Source organism: Ruditapes philippinarum, unplaced genomic scaffold (genome assembly GCF_026571515.1).
Source record: "Ruditapes philippinarum isolate M1 unplaced genomic scaffold, ASM2657151v2 ctg91_1_1_1_1, whole genome shotgun sequence".
In the NCBI taxonomy this organism is placed as follows: Eukaryota; Metazoa; Mollusca; class Bivalvia; order Venerida; family Veneridae; genus Ruditapes; species Ruditapes philippinarum.
Genome location: NW_026863704.1, coordinates 112,387 through 138,742, shown reverse-complemented (window position 1 = coordinate 138,742; position 26,356 = coordinate 112,387). Strand labels below are relative to the sequence as shown.

General features: G+C 31.6%; 1 protein-coding gene across 3 annotated transcripts in view; it reads right to left on the bottom strand.

Moving 5' to 3' along the window:
- Nucleotides 1-26,356, bottom strand: part of LOC132723085 (calcitonin gene-related peptide type 1 receptor-like) — a 130,159-nt gene that overhangs the window by 3,922 nt on the left and 99,881 nt on the right. For 2 of the 3 annotated variants that reach the window (XM_060707748.1, XM_060707750.1), the window contains exons 3-8: nt 11,785-11,842; nt 11,006-11,450; nt 8,000-8,091; nt 2,827-2,918; nt 1,440-1,593; nt 728-878 (exon numbers count right to left, since the gene is read on the bottom strand). In XM_060707748.1, coding sequence (XP_060563731.1) covers nt 728-878; nt 1,440-1,593; nt 2,827-2,918; nt 8,000-8,091; nt 11,006-11,450; nt 11,785-11,835 — 985 coding nt within the window. In that variant the 5' untranslated portion in view covers nt 11,836-11,842. Of the gene's footprint in view, nt 1-727; nt 879-1,439; nt 1,594-2,826; nt 2,919-7,999; nt 8,092-11,005; nt 11,451-11,784; nt 11,843-13,729; nt 14,043-26,356 lie in introns of those variants that run through there. The other variant, XM_060707749.1, reaches the window with a different exon arrangement.

The window sequence follows — 26,356 nt, the reverse complement described above, 5'->3', positions numbered from 1 at the left end:
TGGCAGTTCAATATCTAACTCATACTAATCTAATGCGTTGATATGTTACGAGGTAGACTAAAATACCACACATCAATATTTACATATCATATACATCGCAATTTCTTGTTGCAATGTCAAAGACATTGTATATGCTATCAAATGTCCATTTCCAATTAATTATTGCAATCCTCACCTAATGTCATGCCTAAATCTTGCGTCTATCTTTTATCATGTCAAATGTCATAATTTCAATATCGTGCAGTTCCAGACAATTTATGTTCCTATAAATAAACCTTTTATCTTTCCTTAACAAGTTCAGAGAGTAGTGTATCTTAAATAGAAGGTCACAGTCTTTAAGGCACACTAAGTCTTAGAAATAAATATTTCAATACTTTTGTAGATGGGAAAACGTGTGCTTTATAACGTGGTAATTATATATTAAGAATATATTTTTTAAAAAACATCATCTGCTGTAAACAATGTCGAATGTTAACAAATTTCTGATAATGGTAAAAAGTTGCATTTAGACTTTCACAAAAAATACTTTATCAGTATTACTGTACTTATGTATCAATTGACAAACGCAAAAAATGCTTCAACTATATAGTCAATGAGTAACACTTTGTAATCTTTAACTGGACATCAAACAATAATAAAAAGGTTTTTAAAAATATAAATAAATCATTTGTAGGCCTAATGGGCTTTAAATATTCTCTAGTATTACTGAAAAAACTATTTTACTCACCCCAACCTGCTAAATATATAAACAGAAGTTTTTTTGGAGGAGAGAAAGCATTTGCTATCAGTCGATAAAGATAAAACCCTTCACAAAACATCCACGAATAGTTTGTGCTTGCAAAATACAGCTTCAAGAAAGACAACAATTTGCAAGTGGCCTGAAAAAAAACAAACTAGTTTATGTGCTTATAATTGAACATGCGTGTTATGTTTTGGTAGATAACGAGTTAATTTTTCTAGGCATAGTAACAGTAAAATCTTACTATTAATCGAGTGACAATGTTTTAGTTTTGAAAAAAGAACAGAAGAAGGGATGAAAATCATAAACTTATACGAGTTGCAATAGTATATTAAAGTTTTGTACATATACATATATATATCGTAGACGAACCCTTATTTACTTTGATCTGATAATTTATCCATTAGATAAATTCAATTATATAATATATAATAATTAGAAGATAAAGTTATGAACATATCCGTATATACTCTTATTCCAAATAATAATTGTTAGGTATCAGAATTTGACCGGGCTACAGGAGATGTTTGATATAGCTATGCTTTGTGAAGTAAAGTTAATGGCTTTGATACTACATGTATAACAATAAAATTCGTACATATATCAGGTTCAGTTTAGAAATATTTTTGTGACACAGAAAAGGTAAAGTTTTTTTGCAAAATATTCATTAACTACAGTTCTAAAATATGTTCTTTCTTACTGTATTCCTATGCATCAGTGTGTCTTTCATATGGCGGTTGGTAATTTTGTCGTATGTTACAAAGAGATTCCACATAAGCCCAAGTGTGTTACATATGATGAATGAAATAAAAAAGTTGATATGAATTCGGATTCTGTGTTGCCGTCTTAGATTCCTGTAAAATAGATAACAAACGAGCATTAACGTTTTTGTAAACGCATTGCAATTACTATTGTGAAAATGTTTTGTTGGCGCTATAGAGTCTTAAATTCTTAAGAAAGATTTCACGGAATGCAATAAAAGTATTAATTAAGGACAAAAATGCAGTCAGGGTAGTTTCGGTACCAAGAAAATGTTCTTACGAATCTATTTGTACAGAACAGTCATTCTAATGAACGATTTAATTTTTAAAGAGATAAAAATATGTGGTGTATTAAATTCAGGAGAATTGTTCAAAATTTATTTCTAAACAAACCGTTATCTCATTGTACTTAAAGTAGTATGGATTACAATAGACACAATATCATTTGCATAGTATTATAAAATAACTCGAAAAAAGTGTTGATCGAATTATAAGTAATTTAGTATATACACTCACATGATGAGTCATAGAGCGTTTTATTATCTGCTATTTATATACATGTCATGTCTGACCCCATGTATCTCACACTTATAAACAGCATGAAATTATAGTCTTTTTTACCAGAAAATATAATGTAAATTGTAGAATTTCTTTTTGAGATTCAAGAAATAATTTACCCTTTGAAAGAAGTGTTTTTTCAATACCCAAACGGGGCGTCCGTGGCCGAGTGGTAAGGTAGTTGACTTCAAACCATTTGCCCCACACCGCTGTGGGTTCGAATCCCTTACAGGGACTTTTTTCTCTTTCGTGCTATCCAGCTAGCTTATGGAACGTCGGTATTTCTACTCAGGTGCCCGTTCGTGCCTTAAATAATGCCAGGAAGAGCACCTGAGGTCTTTCTCCACCAGTAAAGCTGGAACGTCGCCATATGATCTATACTGTGTCAGTGTGACATAAAACCCAATCAAACAATACACAAACAAATACGTTAAATTCCTGAAATACATGCGTTAACTGTTCAAGACACTAACAATTTTAGACAATTAGTAGGATTTTAAATCACACTTATGGCTATAGGACAACATTAAAACATTTTTGATGGAGAAAGACGTCAGGTTTCCTTTTGTAAATTATTTCAGGTACGGGAAAACATCAGAGTAGTTCCAACGACCTTCCATGACCGAACTGGATGACTTCCTCAGATTAAAGGGTCCGAGGTCCAAGGCGGGATACGAACCCACAACGGTGAGGTTCTCTTGTAATAATAAATTGTGCAAATCATAACGTAAATAAGCATTATATTGTAGAATATTAAAGAACACTTACTTATATAAGAGGAATATGATGACAGATGGGACCAATAGTAGTAAACTTGCAACCTGACAGCCAACTGATATGTAAATAGTGACACGTATCTCCTGAAAAAGGAACATGTTAGAATAACTACAGTTACATGCTCCTAAAATCAGTAAAAAAGGGAAGGATTATTTTTCTAAAAACACAATGACCCAATCGTTCCTGCTTTTGATAGATATTATATGAAGGGCTTCCAGCAATGCATGTCATATTTGACAAGACTCATATAGTTAACTTGAATGTTACTTTCTGTTAGCCTAAGAAATAAAAAGGAATCCCTAAATAACGCTCAAAAAGATAAAATGTTGAAAATGATGCAGACTTGGTATGATTGAGCCAGACCATGAAAAAGCAAGTATCAGCCCATGCTACTCAGCACTGGTTTAAGCAATACATCATTTCAACAGGAAATGATAAAACTTTGAATTAAATAACAGCCGCAGATGTGTTTCATATGGCGACTTCCATGTTATCGGGAACACAAGAGTGAAAATTATAATAAACTTAAAATATGGAAAATAAAAATACCAATTTTATTTCAACAACATTTCTCAATATTTTATTTATAAGTAAATAATAGATATGGTTTGTTTAACTTGTTTCAAATATAAACGCCTGATAATATGGGTCATATAGCACAATATTATGACAAATGAGATGATACGTATTTCAAAATCTCTTAAAACAGCGTTAGTGGCACCTTTTCCAATGCTTGCATACTTCGGTTGTTAAAATGATGTAAGAAATGAAATCACTAGCATATAATACAAATCTAATGTACACTAAGTAAAACGATAAGATATAAAATAAATTATTGAGTGTTGTGACATGGCCATGATGTTAACGTGCAAGACTATAAATTGAATCATCGCCAACTGCGTGGTTCCAAACCTCATCATGAACAGGCCGTCGTTTCCTTAAGCATAAACCATTACACTTATTGCTCAGAACTGGTTGGTTCCAGGAACAAAATCGTTAAATCTATACCTTTAAACTAAACAAAATATCAATGTTAATAGTTTAAAACCTAATTTCAGTGTCGTTTTACAAAGCTTGATATGATATTAATTATGTAATACATCCTTTATCTACTTTCAATTTCATAATATATGTATAGGATATCGACCGAGTACGAGGTCTTTCCTAAACAGAAAGATCGATGTACGAGGCCGATATCCAACTTACACACCGTTAAAACTATATTGGCTTGAGCAATGGCTGATTTGAAGCATTTGATGAAATGAACAAATATTATTTTTAACACAACGCATATACAGGTAAGCTTTTATCAACGTTCTGCTTAAATACAATATATACGTTGCTTTCCCCTTTAAAATAAAAAAAAAACTAAAGGGGCAAATTGTCAATTATAAAGTGAATAGATCTGTAATAGAAGGTATGTTAAAGAATGAATAATTATGTTCATAGTATTTCGTATCAAACAATGCAGATTCTAGGACAGTCCCCCCCCCCTCCCGGACGTTTGCACCCTTTTTGGCCGTTGTGACCTGTGACTTGTCAGCTCGTATATAGATTTTAAGTATGCCAATGGAAACATTTTAGTTTTATTATTCCCCGCCGATGGAATCGGAAGGGGGAATATTGTTTTGGCGTTGTCCGTCCGTCCGTCCGAATTTCGTTTAGTTCTCTGCAACTACTGGCTGGAATTCAACGAAACTTTATGGAAACGAACCTTCAATATCAAGAGGAGATGCGCATATCGTCGCCTTGTTCCGGTCAGTAACTTTAACTCAGAGTTATGGCCCTTGATTAGTTATGCAGTATGCACATAGAGTAAAAATCTTTTCCGCGATACTTCTCTGCAACTACCGGCTGGAATTGAACAAAACTTTATGGGAACCTTCAATACCAAGAGGAGATGCGCATATTGTCGCCTTGTTCCGGTCAGACACTTTAACTCAGAGTTATGGCCCTTGATCAGTTATGCAGAATGCATATAGGGTAAAAATCGTTTCCGCACTACTTCTCTGCAACTACTGGCTAAAATTCAACAAAACTTTATGGGAACCTTCAATACCAAAAGGAGATGCACATATTGTCAGCTTGTTCCGGTCAGATACTTTAACTTAGAGTTATGGCCCTTGATTAGTTATGCAGTATGCATATAGAACAATATTCGTTTCCGCGCTAATTCTCTGCAACTACTGGCTGGAATTCAATTAAACTTTATGGAAACCATTAATACCAAGAGGAGATTACTATTTAACACAGAGTTATTGGTCAGTTATTGCCCTGAATATTTATCAAGTACAAAGAATATTACTGTTTATGCCATGATAAATATATAAATAAAGCCTTATGTCTTCAGTTGTTGTGTTAGTAATAACCAGTACTCGACGGGGAATATTAATTCAACGAATTTGCTTGTTTATTTATGGATGCTATTTTGACTTTCACAAATTTGCGCGAGAGTTTTTGTGTATTTAAGCACAATGATATTTCAACAATAGGCGATGAATTATGGAAGCAAACAATTCAACAATAAAATAATTTTTTTAAAACAGGGAGTGGGGAACAAATGTCCGCCCTTCCAAAAATATGAGGGGGCAAATGACCGCCATTGCAAAAAGGAGGCAAACTTCCGAGGGGGCAACTGTCCGAAGAGCAATGTGTGGATACTCAGCAGACCACGAAAGACTTACATAATATGCATATTGTTGGCAAGTGTGAAATATATGAACCGAAACTATATTTTATATAGCAGATTATAAAGTGCTCTAGAATAAAATATGACCGTTCATCATAAAATGTTTTAAACTAAATCACTAATAACTTTATTTACATTTTAAAATCGTAATGAGTATGCTGTGATTTCTGCTATATAGTTTCATAGATATGAACTTAAAGCGTCCATTTTGTTATATAAAGAACTTAATGACAGAATTACTATAACTTTAAAAAATGACGCGATTAAATAAATGTTAAATGTGTCCTAACTTTAACATGCTGTCTATTATTTTTATTGAAATATTTAATATAGGGATGCTGGAATAATTGCTTAGTTAAAAGGGTTTTAATTTTTGATTGCATTTCATGTTTTCTTTGTCTGCGCATAGACAGGTCTATTTTTCACGTGTATTTCATGACCGGGTCTGTCTGACTAGAACAGACCTGTGCACGTGCAAAAGATAGACCTCATTACGGACTTTCTTTTGTTTAAACAGATCTATCCGAAAAATATAGACCTGTCACAAACAATAGAGGAGGTGTGTAAATTTTTGATACTTATACACAGCTTTATTTAACAAATAAAACGTGGGCTTGAGGGCTTTTGCCCGAAAGGCCATGTTTTATATGTTATATTATACCGAATCTAAATCCTTTAATCCATTTGTTTTGTGCTGTCATTTTATTATTATTTGCTTTCAAATAATAATTTTACTTGTTCAGTGTGTGAAATATCTCAAACCCTAGTCGGATTTTGTTTTATTATTTTCAAGCGATGCAGCAAAAAATCATGCTCTTCTTTTAATATTCCATTTTTGTTAATCAAATTAAATATTTAATGTTACTAGGCAAAAAACCCGGACTTTAAGAATTTCACAAACTGTATAAATAAAATTTATAATTAAATTAAAGACAAATCATGACTTTTGATCAACATGTAATAAATTTATGTCTCTGATAAAAAGGCGAATCGCCTGGCCATTTTGACAGTTATCGTCTGTTTGTGTCGTCGTGAAATTCGCACGTCGTGAAAGTTACGTTTAAACGGTCTTCATAAGAATTATGGACCGCCCCCGGTCTGTATGCGGTTTATGGACCGGATGACGTCATATTAAATATAGAAGGGCGTATGCAAATGAGGTATAATATATTCTAATTATTTATATTATTGCTCATAAAGAGGACATTTGCATCCTTGTTTTGCCATTTTCTAACGTAACTGTGTTTAAAATGTATACTTAGATAGAAATATGTAGTGAAAATGATTTGTCTTAATAATACAACAGATGAAGTTCCAACCATATACCGGTACGGTAAATTGATTTGCCTCTTTAGTAATATCAGGTAATTCATTTGCCCATTTTTTTGTCAGGCTGTTTTAGCTGCTTTTATGTATAAATCATTTGTAAAATCAGTGACAGTATGCTGTAAATTTGTACAAAACATGATATACTTCAATTTCATTTTCTTGAATAACATATAAATAATTTGGAGATCAGGTGCTCTTATAACAATTACAATTTATCGGAGGAGTACACAGCTGTCAGTCGGTTATTGCACGAGACGTTAGCGAAATTAAAAGTAACATTGGAAATGCAATGTACAAATTCTTTTGAAGTGTGAACAAAATGCTCCGTATTAATGAAAGGAAAAGTAACGCACGTGTTTAATTTCCAGTTGTAAAAATAATAATAATAAAAAAAATTAAATTAAATCTTTGTTTTCAGTAACATTATTAACACATGGGTTTAACAATATTTTATTTATCTTGTTTTCAAATACTACTATAAAACCTTGAAAATGAACAACGATGAGAACGACTGACTCACTTAAAAGTAAAATGATTTAAATGCCATGATTAAATGAATGAATTAATGAATTAATTAATTAATGAAAAAAGTGACATTCGTTAACTCGGAAATTGTAAAGATATTTACAGCCAGTTTATTAATTGCTAGGTTACTGCAAATATATTTTAAGTAGCTCAAAAACTCATAGAAACATAAGACACATAAAATTTGAAATTATTACATAGATCCACTGGGTCATTTAAAACGTTAAAGTATGCAAATGAAAATTAACAATCGATTTTTGTGCGATTATCAGCCTTTTTTGACTTGACAGCGTTTAGTTGTTTGTATTTATGTTATTTTGCACGATTGACATGATACACAATTTTTTGATCAAAGTTTAGTCTAAATCGCATGTTAAACAAATTAAGTAAAAATAAACCTTAGTCAAACCTTCTAAATGATCTTTTTTGTTAGCTAGCTGCAAAGTAAATTTTTGGAAATAAACGAAACAAAACTAGAACAGTACTTTAGCTAGTAGATAACAAAGTTAAATCCTCAAAATAAACGGATATAATGAAGAAAAAAGTAATGCAGCCATTGATTTATGTTGAAATTATTTGATGGTTCATGTCACCGAATAACATAAATAAAGAAAGAAATACCTTGTACATAAGACAAGAAGTATAATCCGTCCATTCACGTCCATCTTTTGTAAACCATGTACCGTTTTCACGACAGTGTTTTACAGCCATTTCTGTAAAAAGAAAGTTGCTTGATAATAAGCATACAGTATATCTTTCTGGTTCAAAATGACATGTAGTAATAAAAGTAAGTAAATATATTCCTTTGTTTGAAAATGTACCGTATTTTTACAGTGTAATCCTTGGCTAGCATGTACATTTTTCAAGATTAAATGACTTGTATGTTTGTCAAATAATTTTGCAGGCGAAGGTTATGTTGTAATGTTCCTAATGACATTTTTTGTAGTTAATGACTTCGTTTTCAATAAATGATTTTCTGAAATTATGATGTTTCTAGAATACCATATAGTTCTTTGTCAACAAAAGCGGTATTGCTTAACAATCATTTTGTATTATATTTTCCTAAGTATTAGAAATTGCATGATTTTCTATCACCTGATAAAAAAGAAGAAAGAGTTTTCTTAACATATCTTTCTTTAATCACAGACTGTTACCTGTGAGAACGACAAAATATCTCGCTAACATTAATTACATTTGCTTTATTTGCAGTTAGATCTTGCCATCACCTTTTAACAAAATAAACAAAAAAGACAGAAATTGTGGATGCAAAAATCAATAAACTTGGTCGATGATTCTGATGTGTGCATAACTGCATGAAGATGTTCATCGTGGTAGAATATCATTTTAATACTCCTTATATTTGTCATAAATTGCTCCTGTATTACCCATTAACCTGTAGAAACTGAAGAAGATGTGCTCGCCACGAATATGGAACCAGGTCAGGCAGTATGACATTGCAGCTTGACCAGGCTCTATTCTGTAGGAATCTCCATTACTACACTATGATATTAAAATCCCGTTAATTTCAAACGGACTACTCCCAATTCTTAACAAGGAAAGCCATTGGATCATTAATTTATAACCTTATGAATCAAACTAATAATTGAAAAACAGGATACAGTCAGGAAAATGACTTAGAAGTGGATTTTTATCATTTTAGCCACTGCATATTTTGAAATAGTCATTACGATGAATATAACATATCTTTATGTAGAAATTTTGTTTCTTGACTGTACAAAATTTTAATATCGCTTTACTTCAGGTTTCGAAATTGAAAGGATTTAAAGTACTGATAAATCATTGATCGCGGACATTACTGATAATGAATAATTTATTTATATATTATAATTTATATTAAATAAACATTCTGAATCAGAAATTATATGGGATTACTTGTGAAGCAATTGATAATTACAAATTAGATATTACCAAAACGTGTTAAAGCGACTGCTCTAGATTCAAGATATTAAGTCAAATTAGCCCTTACTACGTTGGTACAAATATAATGATAATGTTATAATATCAGATATTAATCACACATAAGATGTAAATAATTACTTGAACCTTAAATCGTATTACTTTTCTGAAAATCTTGTTACATTTTTTCTCAAGTTTAAATTTCTTGAAATAGTATTGCTCATCTGGAGGAAAACAACTTTAAAATCGGCGTGAAAAAGCAAGTACCTAACAAAAACACATATAAATCAAACACTTAATTCGTATAATGATTTATCCATTTAGAATTAAATACGTGTAATATGTTTTTGCATCAATAAGTGCTACCTCTTAAGACACCCTCTCGACAAAAAATATTGTTCGATGCATTTATAATTGCTACAAGGCATGAAGAAGTAAGCTATCGGAAACATGCTTTATGTCAATCTCTTGGGAAAAGTTGTTGTAATGGGTTTTCATCGACAGGCGCCCTGTTCCATTCAAACAAACACATTTCCATATAAAAGGTTTTACAAAGCAAACACTAAAGTCATTTTGCGATATGAAGATGTCATCAATTTAAACAATCTTTTCCTAGATTGGAAAACATGTAATTTGTCTGGTCAAACATTTCATAAGGGATTTAAACTCCTTATGAATTATGTCTTTTGTACAATTTTCGCCGCTTTAACGATATGAATAGATTTAAAAATAACATGAATAATTTTGAACCTTTAAAATAAATGTTATGCTGATGATAAAACTAATGTCCTGATTAATCAACAGTGTGTCATATGAGTTTTTATATTTTTTTTAAGCTGCTGGAACGAGGTTAGCTCCTGCTTTTTTTAAATCAACTTATGAGCGGAGTGCACTTGATTTTCCTTTAACAGTTAAGCTGGAAAGGTATCATACGACATTTTAAATGTCAGTATGACTTAAAACCAAGCAAAAATAAAAGACTGTGAAATAAAACACACATATTATAATTTAAATCATTAAAGACAATAATTGAAAACATATAAACGGATGATTATTTTTTTCTTAAGCTAAGACACATACTTAACTTCATCGAAATTTTATGTTTAAAAAATTGGTTTAATATTTCAGAATATTAAAATTATGTTAAAATGGTGATTGACCAACAGTTCATATTGGAAAATATATGGATAAAATTTAATTGTGCCTAAAATATAAAAAGACTGCCCCACTCTTTTAATGAACTGGACGTTACAGGTAAATTCTAATGGATGTTAAAGAAAAATTATATGGGTCCACGCGTTGTTTATTGCTAATGTGAAATATTTTTTATATTAAAAGAAATTATGGCAAAATGAAAATTTATTTTGACTTTAACCTGTTCACTTATTTATACCTTTGGATGGGCATAATGTAACCTTAAACAGAGGTTATCAATATTAATATAAGAATACCGGTAAGATGAACATAACAATTAACACGTACATGTAACCTGCAGAAATATTGCTTAAATAGCCTTGCGATGCATTCATTTTTGGACAGTTCATTATCTTCTTTTAGGATATCAACAAGAGCATTAAAATCACTCAACTTACAGTGTAGAGTATGGTTAGACTGCAGCAATGTGCAGGCTTGTCTGGCTTTATAAAAGTGCCGAAAACTTATCACGTTCAGTTCCAGCTAGTTTTGGATCAAACAAAGATGTGTACTTACTTGTAGGAATAGAATACGGAAGATAGGTCGGACAGCTCAAATAACTGTTTTTGCCAGGAGTTCCCCCATCCCAGCACGCGTAACCATCCCACACTAAAGGGCAAGAAGTGTTAACTGATCGGTAACCTTCAGCTAATTGTCTTTCACAACATGCACGGGCGTCGTTACAACAAATCGTCCATATGTCGCACTCGTCCCCATCTAAAGTTGAACACACTTGACGTCGTAATGTACTGTTATGCGGATTGGCAATCAATTGTGTACCTATTGGATATTTTGAACCATTAGTCATCACTGTTAAATAATCTCCATAAAGTGGTATAAAATTGTTCCGCCGAAACAAGTAAAAGTAGCACCAGGCACATGCGTTTCTGTTGAAATAGTCTTTCTCATAAATCCCCATCTTTCCTTTACATCGACCTGTTATATTTGTCCCGACAGCACACTGAAATTCCAAAAATAAAAGTCATTTAAGATGAATACATTATCTATTGATATTATGATTGATACATTTTTTCCACAAACAATTCTATTTGTTTAATCTTTTTATTAATTTTCTTTTATTAATTTTGTCTGATATAACATTTTTGTCTAGAATTAATTTTAACATTTAACTGTCTTTGAAAATGTTCACCTTCTTCACAATTTCGTTTTAATCAACAATATGATATTATTATCCGGAGAGAAAAGATATATAAATTGATTAAATAACATCAAAGCAGTGACGGTAATATTAAATATCTAAAGTTATTTATATTAGATTATACATATATACTAACAGAAGAATAATGAATCATCACGAGTAACACCAGAACTTGTGATAGCCTCATCCTCAATCTGAAATGCAAATTTGGATAAGGGATAATCTGAAATAGATTCTCTGGTGAAACTGGGTGCGTCAGTAAAGGTTTATAGAATATAAATACATTTTAAGAAAGAATATTACACATATTTTGAATTGGACAACCGTTTTTGTATTATAATAATATTTACAAATTTTGCTATATACATTCATGTTCTAACATCTTTGTTTTTATATTTTACATCATCAGTATACTACGATAGCGAAAATATCAAATATCTGCTTCGAACTTTCAATACTAAACAAGCATTCAAAGCGCTTAAATACCTATAAAATAGAATTATGTGTTGGGAATGAAGGAATTAAAATCGTAGGTTTAGTCTTCTTATTATAAGTTATTTTTATAAACTATATTTTCAAGGCAAAGCCGCATTTCTCTTGTGTATTTTTAGTGTCATTTGTACTTTCTTTTGACTTATAGAACTGATGCTATGGTATACATGTGTAGATGTATATGTTAATGCTATTAAGACTATGTTATTGGGAATTAAAGAGTGTTAAGAATGAGGCGAATATCTTTTATATAAATGGTTTAACGAATATAACAATACATGTGACGGTAGTACTTCAAAGTTTTAATAGTATTAGCAAATGAAATGTTCCAAGCATTAGAGAGAACCTATCTAATACAACGAGTCGTACAGAAGCAATCTTCAGTCGGTCTCCCGTATCTTCCACTGTGCTAATTTCTCCTAATTCAAAATATCGTTTCTAGGAAATACTAATTTGTATCCGTTTTATCACATTACTTTACTGTCATGGGCTAATGCTAATTCTAAAATAATTCCCCTTGAGTTTTCTTTTTAGCATTTTAAGTTATTTTGGTACATCAAAATTCGTTACAAATTAACCAATTTTTTTTATTTTTTTTACATACATGCTCCTGATAATATAATTTGAATACCATATGACGTATTTTGGTAGAGCAATGCTAAAACTTTCTATTGTACAACAAATGTTTTGGTAAGCTATGCTTGATATGTAATTTTATAATTTAGTTAAAAATTCATTAACTTTAAAAGTAACTCAAATTGTCAAACGTTAATAAATTGAAATGCATAAATAGATGGCAAACGTATTATTTGCACCGAGATACAATCAATGAATTAACAGCAATTCGTTAACTAATAACTTAGCCTGAAAATAGTACATACAATGTACTGGAAAAATATCAACTGACACTTTTCAAAATCATGTATTGGAAAAAAAACTAAAATTCATCTAAACATACATACATACAAATACTATATTTGTTTACGTTTTTTATGAAAAAAAAATAATTGAGCCGCGCCATGATCAATCCGCGCAGGCTTGTCTGGAGCCATGCTGGTCGCAAACCCATTATGTTGGTTTTGTCGTGACGCGGCTCAATTCAGTTTGAAAATGTACCAAGTCCGAATAAAACTTGTTAATATGTTTAACAAATAAACTGAAATTATTTTCAAATAATTTGTTTAAAAGTATATACATATATATATAAGGACTCAGTTGTACAAAATGATTATAAAAAGATTTTAAACCAACTTGCTTATTTATTTTATATGAAATAGAGTTTAAGTTTAATAGGAAGGCTTTTGCAAAAACATAAATGCAATAAAATACTTTTTAATTCTAATTTATTTTATTCCAAGATACATTTAAACGAATAGTAAAAATAAGTTTTAAATTAATACATAAAATGCTTCACATTAAAATAGCTCTTAAACTTACGAATAATTGACTGTGTATTTATCACATGAAGTCAGCTAACTTAAACATTTATTTTCTTTTTAAAAGATAATGATATAAAATGTCTCAAATAAGACTAAATACGAGTGATTCCCAGTCGAGGAATCCGATGAAATTTAGTAGAAACAATTTACCGAATTGCCTTGTCAAGATAAATCGCACAAAAGGCAATTTAGCGTTTATAAATTGTGTCTGTGAGTGAAGAATAATCCTTTTAAATTTCCTATTTTATTTGTCAAATATACCAGTCCTTGATAACATTTTCCTATTTTTAATTTAACTAGAAACACAGAACTGTTGCTAACAGTTTAAAACAGATAAATGCGTTCTAATTCCTCCATTTCATGCGAAATTTATTCCACAATATTCGAATTGCCTGGACTGACCGATAAGCATTTATCAAATCGGCTTGCCGCTACTACAGTGCTGAGACTACGACAGATAAAATATCAGTCGTGAAGAGCCTAGCATCGCAAGTGACAACTTCTAAATTATCACTATTGATTCTATCCGTTATTCTATAAGCGACGGATTTGTTTCAAAACGGTGATACGGTCATAAATATATGAATATGCCTTCCACGTATTTTCTGTATTTATCCTTTTTTCGAATTTACAATAAGTACTCGTTAGAAAATTCGTGGTCAAAGTATCAAAGGACATCGTCTTATTTATCCATTCACTCTGTATGCTTCTGTTAACATATAACTTTAGTAATGCTCTTGTTTCCCCTTGTTCTAAAATACTTCGATGAATTTTAAGTGATTTCGTTATGGTATTCAGTAGACAATGTTCAGTAGACAAATACTGAATATCAACAACATTATATGCACATAATTCTTAATTGTATCATAGTTTGGAGACATTTCTGTTGAAAATGTGTCAGGGTTAAATAGTATACATATACATGCACAGTGCGTTAACTGGAGTGCGGGTATTAGTTACCCGCACTCCAGAGCATGCCCATTGATTGGCTCATTTTTGCTGGGGTTTACATATTGTGACGGCAGAGAAAGTGAAAGCGACAGAAATATCATATTCAGATGTTCGTTCATTGGTTCATTTTTGCCGGGGTTTCATATTGTGACAAAAGGGATCGTGTTTTTATGTTTGACTGTGATACAAAAGAGAAAGAACACCAAAACACTCGGTAATCTGATTAATACTCGGGGGCTACGCCCCCTCGTACAAATCAGATAACCTCGTGTTTCGGTGCTCTTTCTATTACTTGTATATTACATTTAGGTACACAGTACAGTTTATCTCGTTAAAAAGGCTAGTGACTCTCTTTGACAGGCGCAGTAGAAAAACAAAATTAAATGAACTAATCAATATGTCAAGATTCCAAAAAAATAATTGTTTAACATCAGAAGAAGCAATTTAAACCGTTATTCTTCATTTTGCATAATGCTTTGGATTTCATTGATTATTTTACAGTTGAAAATCATTTACATACTTAAAGTAAGTTATCCCAGTTTTCTATTTTATTCTAAAGTTCTTTCGTTGATCGGTTTTTAAGGTTCAAGTTTTTCAAGTTTCATTTCATAGATTATCATGCTGTCAGCAAAGAGATGTAGCCAAAGGCAGAGCCAGTGATCCTTGTAAACCAATAATTGTCTCACTAATTGCCTATCAAAAATATAAAATATACCGTATCAAGTCCAATAAGAGTTAGTCTAACACAATTTGATTGAAGTAACCGGTAACAAATAGGGCTTGTTACACTCAGGAATACGGCTTATTACGTGGTCTGAGTAATGTCACAATCAGTTAACGAACACCGGCAATGATCGGATATCAATTTGTTTGAAGTAATAGATCCATTTGCTGGTAATAATAATAAACATGAACAGAATTTGTTAATCAGCTAAATAAAACGAAATTAATCTCAACAGTTATTTGTTCTCCAAACAATTATTTTTTTCAAAACTCTTGAACGATAAATTACATTATACTTCATTTGTCACAAAATGCACATTATACACGTTTGCATAGTTACTTCACATGTAATATGCTTATTTATTCATCATCATTACTGTTAGCACCATTGTTATAATAAATGACAGACAATAATTCTGAATTAAATTATTTCAAAGTCGTTGAATTAAATACACCCAATTCCAAAATCTAGACATATTGTCGTTCAATATTTTTTATCATGAGACTGTTTTTTACTAAATTAAACATTGCTATGCAACAATAATAAGTATATTGAATCAGTATCAGGAGGAAACATTTCATTAAAAAAAACACTAATTGCCGAGTGTGTGTTCTTACAATTGATGTTTTTTTATTTAAAGTAAAATAAATGTTGTCACAATTATAATTATAAATCAAAAATGTGACAGACTGTGACAGACTGGGTCAAATAACAGAACTATATGTGACAGTTATATTTTCTCACTTGATGGTAATCGCAAACAATTCAAGTGAAACAAAAGTAATAAATATGTTATGTAAGGTTTTTATTTTTAATTAGTATAAATCACTTTTCTTACTGGTACAATACATCATTTCATCTCTTTGTTTGGAAATTACTGCCTAATTCTTTAAGAAGTAGCTTTGGTAGAATTTCACGCCGTTTTGATTTTCTGTCGTCAGAATATTTACCATAATGATCAGTGTACGGTTTCACCACGGAGTTTCCTCGATATTATAAAGTTATACGCTGTGCATTTGCTTATACAGCAATGGGGAAAATTTTACACTTGATTTTGTGTTTTTTTTTTGTTTTTGTTTTTTTAAATCACCCTGTTTTTAAATTTTCTAATACAAATAGCTTTTATGATGTATGACATGTCACAGAGCTTTAAGGAATTAGAATAAACGTTAAACAGAAGTGATAGTGCCATGTTTGAATATCATATTTTTTTATTATTATCAAATTTTATCTACATAATAAATAACGTGCCAATGAGCCAGTCTATAGTCGATCGTTCTAAAACTTAACCGTTGAGAGAGGTGACAACTGAGGCAGTGCCACTTACTTCATTTGCTCCGCCTCTGTTGAAGTTCGGCTCCGCCTTAAATTGTCATATTAAATTTGATATTATGCTCCATATGCTAGCATTTAGTCTTCGTTGACGGGTAGAAGGGAACCAGGACAGCTTTGATCAATATCACTTGTCGAATCATTAAATTACAAATTACAAAGCCTAAACCACGCCCACAATCAGAGAGGCGGTTCTCACTCAACCGTAAAGAAAGTACAACAAACCGGTTACGCTACGGCCTGTAAGGGGAGATCACTGCAGAACAGTTTGTCCTCAAAATCATTAGAACATTATGCAACTCATACAAGTATTTAAATGGGTATTTTCTCGGCAAATATTGTCTTGAATTTATTTAGTTAAGTATACCAAATCATTTCAATTTTATTTGTTATCCAATTTATTTTGATTCGACCAGACGTTTTAGTCTTTGTCGCAACAGACAAACATTTAAGAATTTCAGACCTGGCATTATTCAAGTGTAATAGAGAACGATTTACAATGCAGATTGACTGTTCACATCATTTGGTGGCGTCTTTGGTGTGCAGCATCAACATTTAACTTGTTTTCTTGTATGATTTACAGACATTAAAATTTCTTGCTTTATTCAAACAAACAATATTTGATAACATGTATTTCATTATTGATACTGAAATGTACTAAACAAAATACTAAAATTCTTAAGAAAAGTTATAAACTTGTTTCAATACCGAACACTTTTGCTTGGATAACTATAATAGATTATGTTTGAATATATTATCAAAGTGATACAGCGATCAACACAATTTGATTTAAAGTGATTCAATGAAACCAATCAAGTATCACCAAATACAGCTGATAAAATTTCTAAACAGCAAGAAAGGATTTTCAATTATTCTGTTTTTACTACAGACGATAATTTCACAAATTCCCTACAGAAAATATTAGAAAGAGAATTCACAATTCAAGCCTTTTCATTTTTTGTTCGATAAAATGAAACTCTTTTATTCCTTGCTAAAACTTTCTTCAATGGATTTGGCCAGCTTTCAATTTGGACAAAACTAATTCATCACTTAAACGAAATTTTAGATTAGTAGAAGACCTTGACTTTTTTCAGTCAACTTGAAAATTTGTATAATACATTATTTTTGTATTTAGATTTACTAAATGTGACGTATTTCCTTATTTATTTGAACTGATTCTTTTTCATTAATATAAAACTGTTTCCGTAATAGAAACTGAATAAATATATACAATTCTTGTTTTTATTTACTGGACATTTGCTCTTTTAAGGTAGCATTTTCACAATTATGTAACATAAAGAAAGTAACTAGATGTTTTTTGTCTCTTTTACACAATACAAAGAATGATATACTTACTTTGTCAAAATAATTTTTTTTATTAACATTTGCATGATTGAAAAAATATCATAATTGAAACAAATGTATGAAAAAGGAAATGTAGGTCACGGTCCTACTGTTCTGGCTTCAAGTCTTTGAAAGTGAAATTTTGTTCCAATCTAATTTGAATTTGTAACAATTAAATGGGCAAGTAAAGACAAATAAACATTATTCACAATATTCATTCAAGGAATATTAATTTGATGAACATTTACATAACGTTAAACTTCCAAAACCTAAATTATGTTAAATTGTGTAATGCATTTGTGCATTGATTTCGCTTCAAGACGAGTTAAATATTATAAAATAATGTTTACACCATATTTTCTATTGTTCGTCAAATCGTATATTTGAATACTTTATAACCATTTTCCAACTTGCATATGACATTCATTAACGTTATATAAAAACTAAATTGTCTTTTTCTTATGATGATACACTTATTCATGACGAAAATTTTGTCGCATAATTGGAAGTCATATATATTTTTTCTCAATTTGTTTAATTTCGTTTGATATTGCTGGTTCTTTTTTATCACAGATAATCAAAGATTCAATCAGCCAATTTAACAAGGAACATCATCAGCAAAAAATATAATTACTTTATCATGTATCAAAATGAATCTCCAATCTTGATAAAAGAAACATTACTGTTCTCTATATGTTAAAAACCTTTTTTTGTTATGTTTTTAATTGACATCTCAAAAAATGGTCATTTGTATCTGCCATTTCCTCCCTTAACTTTTTTTTGTAATATAAGAAAATAATTTGTAAAATGAAATGTCTTTTTACTTCAGCAGTGTCTTTTAGAAATCATTTCATTAATAACTTCTTATCTTTATTCATTGTCATTCGTGAACATGTTGAGATAGAATAATAATTCATTATTGATGTATTGAGGGAGGAAAAGCAATAGACGTATGCTAAAAAAGATTGGAACTTTTAATGTATAGTTATAAAAAATACATTTCTGAAAAAGTGCTTGAAGATTTTGCCTTTCAATTTAAGATGTTATTTAACAAAATTATGGTTGTCTCCACATTCTTTGAAAATTCAAACAGGTCGATCCGGTATTCGAAGAATCGAGAGAAATCAACGTCATTGTATATACTGTGGTAAGGACGACATTGGGGACGAATATCATATTACTTTGATTTGCCCATGTTATATTGATTTAAGGAAACTATACATACACAAAATATCGTATTGCTAAACCAAGCATGTTTAAATTTATAGAACTATTACAAAATGATAAAAGAACAAATTCTCAAAAATTAAACTATTTAATAAATAACGTGCTATGACTTTAAGAGCATCTACTACACGTATTTTCATTCCATCCCCTTAGAACAGAAAGTGACGAATATGGTATGCTTAAAATATCGTGTAATTGTATTGAATGTAAATATGTTTATGTAATGTAAGAGGGATGTTCGAAATGTATTGCTTATTTCTATCTGGAGAATTCAAATTTCAAGTTAGCTCAAAAGTGTTCATTTCATGCCCTCGACGTATTCCCCGTGGCTAGAAATGCAAAGTTTCAGCCGATGTATCCACTTCTTGAAGGCGTCACGATACGCTGATTTGGGCACAGTAATAAGGTACTGATGAATGGCAGATCCAAGTGCCTGTCGGGACTTGTATTTCCTCCCAGAAAGGAAGGATTTCCATTTCGGAAACGAAAAGAAATCACATGGGGCAAGGTCTGGAGAGTACGGGGGTGAGGCAAAACAGTCACTTTGTACAGACTCAATCAAACCGAGTCTGCAATTCTTACGTAATTTTGTTGTGATTAATGCTTCCGAGGGATCACTTTGTTTCCAGATTTTTATACTTCACAACAGCAGGTGTCAAGTGCTGTGTGGCAGCTGTAAAACGTTGCCCCGTACTTCACTTCAGTGTTGTTATATTTTTCTGGTCCTTCGGGATCATTAATGCCAGCACTATTAAGTGTTGAGAATTGAGTACCGCTCAAGTCGGTGCTAGGGGGCGTGAGGGATGTTGCACTTATTCATTATCCCTCATGTACAGACTCAATCAAACCGAGTCTGAAATTCTTACGTAATTTTGTTGTGATTAATGCTTCCGAGGGATCACTTTGTTTCCAAATTTTCCGAAACTATTGCGGAGGTATGAGCGGGGGCATTGTCAGGTAGAAGACGGATATGCTTAAAACCAGTGACAGGGCGTCGTTTCTTATAATACTTTTTTCAGTTTCTTAAGTACTACGTCTTTGTTGTACTTCCCAGTGATACTTTTGCCCTTTTTTACCGGCACTTTTATTGCGAGTCCTTCATCAGAGGAGAAATTTGCATACACAACCTTCTTTGCACTCAAAGACCGTTTGGCAATTATTGGGCGTTTATTGTTGTGGTTGTGGTTAGTGGCCCAGATTTTGTTGCTAACTTTTCTGACGGACTCAAAATAATGGACCAAAGTTTTATCACCTGTGACGACATTAGCAAACTGTTTTTTGTCATATTTTGGAAACATTTGAAGCAGCTTTGGGCCACCTTAACCCGTTGCCCCTTTTGCTCATCGGTCAACAGATGTGGCACCCATCTAGCAGAAATCTTTCTGACCTTCAAATGCTTCTCCAAAATAAAGTGAACCGTTGATAGTGATATGCCTACCTTTCGTGCAATATCACGGACTGTAAATCTGGCATCTCCTTCAATGATATCCTTTATTTTTTTAAACGATTTCGTTACAAGATGCAGATTTTGGCTTACCTGCTTTTGGTGCATTTTTTGTGCACTCTACACCAGACTCAAATTTCTTTTTCCATCGCCTAACTGTGTCGTAAGACACACAAGAAGGCCCATAAGAAGTAGAGAGTTCAGTCGTCAACTGCTTCAAAGAGCAACCCAGTTTTGAGCGAGCTTTGATGTAAAATATGATAAACAAGATCAACAAGGAAAGGCGGCGTTCAATGAAGCCCGTATTTCATCTTTTTTGTCGACGCTTCTACCAACCATTTTTACTACAATGGTCAATGACTGCGTGCATTTAAATGGTAAATTGTATGTCTTACACTTAGTCTAACATGTAGGTTTTTAATGTATTATTATACATAATCAAGATTTAACTAACTGATAATAGAATATTTCAGAAACACCCATTCAAAGTGATAGACTTATAAAAAAGATGTTAGCATGTGTGTTCTAAAAAATCAGTAATATTTTCATTTTTGTAGATTTTGAAACGACAGGCACATTTTCTCTTTTTCACTGTTCATACACATTTAAGGTTTATTCACTGTTCAAACATTTTAGCGTTATTCATTGTACACACATTTTAGCTTTATTTACTGTTGATACTATTAGCCGGACAAGATTCAATAGTATTATATCTTATAAGAACATTAACCTTTCAATTAGTCATTGGTCTTAGCCTAACTTTGATTAAAATCTTCCGTCGATAATACCTGAGATTCATATCATAAAAACATACACCCTGTCAACTAAAAAAAACTGATTAAAACCTCGATAAACCTTAACAAGCCCAATTAGGACAGGTCGATAACACATGACTGTAGTAAATGGTAAATAATAGAGCTTGTAAACAAAAGAAATAGAACTATTTATGTAGTCCAATAAATGACGCATCATGATAGCATGATAACATACAAAGTCAATCATATCGAACTCACTTACATCTTAGCTCATATGAGATATTAAACACTAAACGAAAACTTATTGTATGGGGTATTTAATCACTAGAAACTTCTTATATAATTGATGGTATTAACACGTAAATAAACTTCTATAAGTACAGACTTGAAGTAAGAAAAGTAACTTTTTTGTTTTTTTCTTATATTACGTATTAAAGAAACTTTCTTTATACGAAATATTAAGTAATAAAATAAACCTCTCTTATATAAGATATAATGTAATAACTGAAGCCTGTTTAGAATTCCCATTATGAAATACTATCTCAAAAGCTGTTTATTGTTTTAACTTTGGTGTCCTATTATAGTTTCAGAAAAGATACTCATTGGTCATTTACCTGAATAGTCATTTGCATCTTTTACTTTTTAGAAAATAGTACAGATATAGTGATTTAATATTTTGTATGGAAGTTAAATTACTACGTTGTTTACATTTTGCTACCTTTAAGGCAAATAATGTCACATACAACCTGACATTATGTTGCTAAAAAAGAATCTAACACACTCTTTAACTTTTTAAACGTTATAATACTTATTATGCCCTTTCTAATGTAGGAAAAAAAGATTATTTTTTTAAGGCAAAACGTGTCTAAAGGAAACATCGCCTCCGTGGTAGAGGGGTTATAGTCGATGACTTCTAATCCAGTTACCTCTCTGGCGTGGGTTCGATCCCCAGGAGATATTTTGGTAGTTTAGCGCGGAGGAAGGTAGTCTAGTACTGGTGTATCTCTCCAGGAACGATGGTTAGGAAACTACCCGCCTATATGACTGAAATATTGTAAGGAAAAGGCGTAAAATCAAACAAACAAACAAACTAACGGAAACTTTTTATCCATAGTACATTGCTTTATTGGTTGACCATATTTCATTAAGATTACTATTTCAGTTATTGACTTTGAATAAAAACTAATGATTTTCCTAATGTGTTGTATACCATAAAATTACAACATTAATGGGAAAGTTCATAAAATGCGAGATTGAATGAACCCGGTAATGAGGTAAATACAGGAGAAAGTATTTCCTTCTATTAAAAATATATGTGATGATGATATATTGACGTGTCGTGATTTTTAAGTCCGTACGAGGGGTGCTCAAATATGAATCCAACTAGGTCAATTTTCAGAAGTGCTTAACAAACAGTGCCAAAATAATTATCTCAATCCTTCAAAATACTCACCACCAAGTGATATACAAAGTTTAAGTCTTTTAATTCAATTTTAAATGCGTTGTCATAACATTTTCGTGGTATACTGTTCAAACACTGAAAAATAGCCGAACCGAGATTTTTTTCGAGTTTGATATTTTCTTACTGCAAGGCATTTTTTAAAATTACATAAATGACTTGTTGACGCTCATGGTGAGTTTTGCTATGCAAGGTCTTTGACTTCCTTTGGTTGCCCATATTTTTACTATGTCTTTCGCTTGGGCTCATAAAAGTGAACCCACCTCTCATCGCCAGTGATGATATTTTCGAAAGATCGATTGTTGTATTTAAGGAACTGTGTTAACAATTGTTTCAAGCTAGTTTTAACTCTTTTGTTACGAGATGGGGAAACCATCTGGCACTTAGCCTTCTCATTTTAAAATCACGTCTGAGAATTGTATGAACGGTCTCCTACAGAGATACCAACGCATTTAGTTATATACCTTGTTGTAAATCTTGCATCAGTATCAATCAAATCCTTTACCTTTTCATCCATTTTGGCGAAGTTGCAGTTTTCGGACGGTATGCATGAGATGATCTTTTACTGAATTCAGACAATTTTTAAATTTCTTTCACCAGATAACTGTTCCCATAAAAAAGACATGTTTTATTAAATATATCTTTCGCATGTATGCTAAGAATACAGCGGTTCTTGATATAGGACAGACTGAATACCCTTTCCCAACAATTTTAGCTTTAGTATAAACCAGTAGTTAGCGTTTATCGGGGTATTGTCAAAGATATACTTAACTAATTTAGTCAAGTATTGTATCAATTGAGAAATTACATAACCGTCAATGCGAAACATGACTGTACAAAGTTTGTGCGAAACGTGGTTAAAAGCGAGATATTAGCTTAGTTGCATTCATATTTGAACATCCCTGGTACATATAATTTCACCATTAGAATAAACCTGCATCTTTTGTATATTATTTAATAAAGTCTTTTAACAAATAATTTGAGAAGAAGGGGTATGAAAATAAACATCTATTTGTATTAATATTGTCTGAATTATATGAGAGTAAGACTGACAAAGAAGACCAACGTGAAGTCGTGGCTCTGCTTCATACAACTGGGAAAAATAAAAACTCTTAATATGAAATATAAACTTAAGGTATTTAAGCATTGCATAACATAAACTTTACAACAGGTACTTGTATGCATGCTTTCTCATTTTGTTGTATATTTTTCATGTAACTCATGTTCTAAAAGAAATTTGCAAAGCAAATACTCATTTACAGACGATTGTTTTGTTACAGTCAGTTTAGTTGTATGCACCAGAATCAAATATGTTTGTCATTCTAGCTGCATGTAAATAATTCATTGTTAACAAAGTCGAACATTTTTAAATAATTAACATTCTATACATTATGAAAGCAAAGGAGTGTTTCCTAGACAAAAATTCATACCTACACTAGTTTGTTTTTACTCGCCAAAGTCAATATGGCATGCAAGGTAATTTTTTTAAAGAGCCTACCATAACTCTTTCTTTTCAATAAATCGAATACAACCTTTTTCTCAACAATAACATTTGACTTGTTTAGTAACTGTATTAAGGAGTGATTCTATGGCATACATACAGAAATGTGTCCATAGGGCACGGGTGTCCCCACACTCAACTGTTTTTCAATCGTTTGACTCTAGGTCAAATATTTTTGGGCTGCATGTGCCACAAAATGGAAACTAAAAATATATTACTAAGTAAAGGGCTAGAAAGAGCCCAACAAATACTGAATAAATCCACAAGCGATCGCCAAGGTGCATAAGTAAACATGCTGACAAACATTCTTGTAAACTTTCAGGCCTACAGGTAATTTTTTGAAGCTATGCATAAACAAGTTGAAAATTTCAAATTTATAAATCGGTCGAGGGCAATAACTCTAATAAAACTGAAAATAATCCACATAAAATACCAGGTGCATAGCTTCACAGTGATATTGGTCATTATTCCTGTAAAGATGATTGATTAAGGTACAAGTAACACAACATATTGAAACAGTTTTTATTAAGTCAACACGGTAAAGGTAATAACTCTACAAATACTGGATAAATCCACAAGCGAAACCAAAGGTGCACAACTACACATGATGACCAACATTCCTGTTAACTTTCATGACTAAAAGTTTAATACATTTTGAGCAATGCACGACACTAATTGAAAATTGAAAATTTTCACTAAGTCAAGGGCAATTACTCTGACAAACATATAAATTCACAAGCGAAACCCCAGGTGCACAACTTCAAATGCTGTTCAACATTACTGTAAAGTTTAAAGTTTCATGATCCTTCAAGTTGGTCAAATACTTTTTAGCTACGTGTGACACAAGTTGAAAATTGCAAATTTTAACTAAGTCAAGGGCAATTACTCTAAGAAAACAGAATATAAATGTACATCCACAAGCGAAACCCTAGTAAAGTTTCATGATCTTAGGTCAAATACTTTTTATGTTACGTGCGACACAAATTGAAAAATTCAAATATTTACTAAGTCAAGGGCAATAACTCGAAAAAATCGAAATAAATCCACACAAAATACCCAGGTGCACAACTACACATGCTGAGCCATATTCCTGTAAAGTTTCATGACTGGGTTAAATACGTTTTGAGCTACGTTCGACACAAAATGACGGACGAACGGATGGACAAGAATAAATCTAAATGCCCCTCAAAGAGGGGACACAAAAATGCAGGTGACCTTTTGACCAACTTTATGTTGTGTCATAAGGAATAGGTACTCGTACGTAATTATACAAATAAATGAAGTAGCATAGACTTTTCTTCTGTCAAAATTGCAAAATAATTAATTATCAATTATAGTGAAAATCAGGATCCTTTAAGAGAGCCTAACACGGCAAAATTGAAAATGTTGCAGGCTCGGTTTGATTAAGCCTGTTCATGGACGGTACTGACAAGTACAAACTACCGTCCACGCCCTCTAGCACCGGCTTAAGCAGCATTCAACATTTAACATGAACTGGTACAATTTTGAAATATCCGCAGATGTGTTCATATGGCGGTCATCATAGAACCTTCTATGTGACACGTAAGTGCCATTCATTTAAAAGAGGCATGTGATAAAACAATTTATTTCACTTTCACATTAATGTAATTTTTATTCAAAGTCAGTTCACAATTTAATTTTAATTTTATTACAGAAATAAATTGAGTATTGTATTAAATTTGATATGATTCAATAGGCATTTTATATTTCATGACAGGAAATTATTAATTTTTTTTATCAACACAATTATACAGGATTGTTTCAAGTAAAGGATTGCTATCTATTATACAATTTTCGTCTGAGTAAACACGTTCGTTTCAAACTAGTTGTGAGTATCTCACGCTAATCGCATTATGTTGTTATTTAACCATGGTTAACAAATATATTTTGAAAACAAAATATAAAACAAGAAATGTCGAACGATACGTATGCCATCCTTCTTTGCCATTGACTCACATTATTGGTAATTTTGTTATAGAAACTTGCCATAAATGGGTACATGGTAGTGTTCAGTTATGG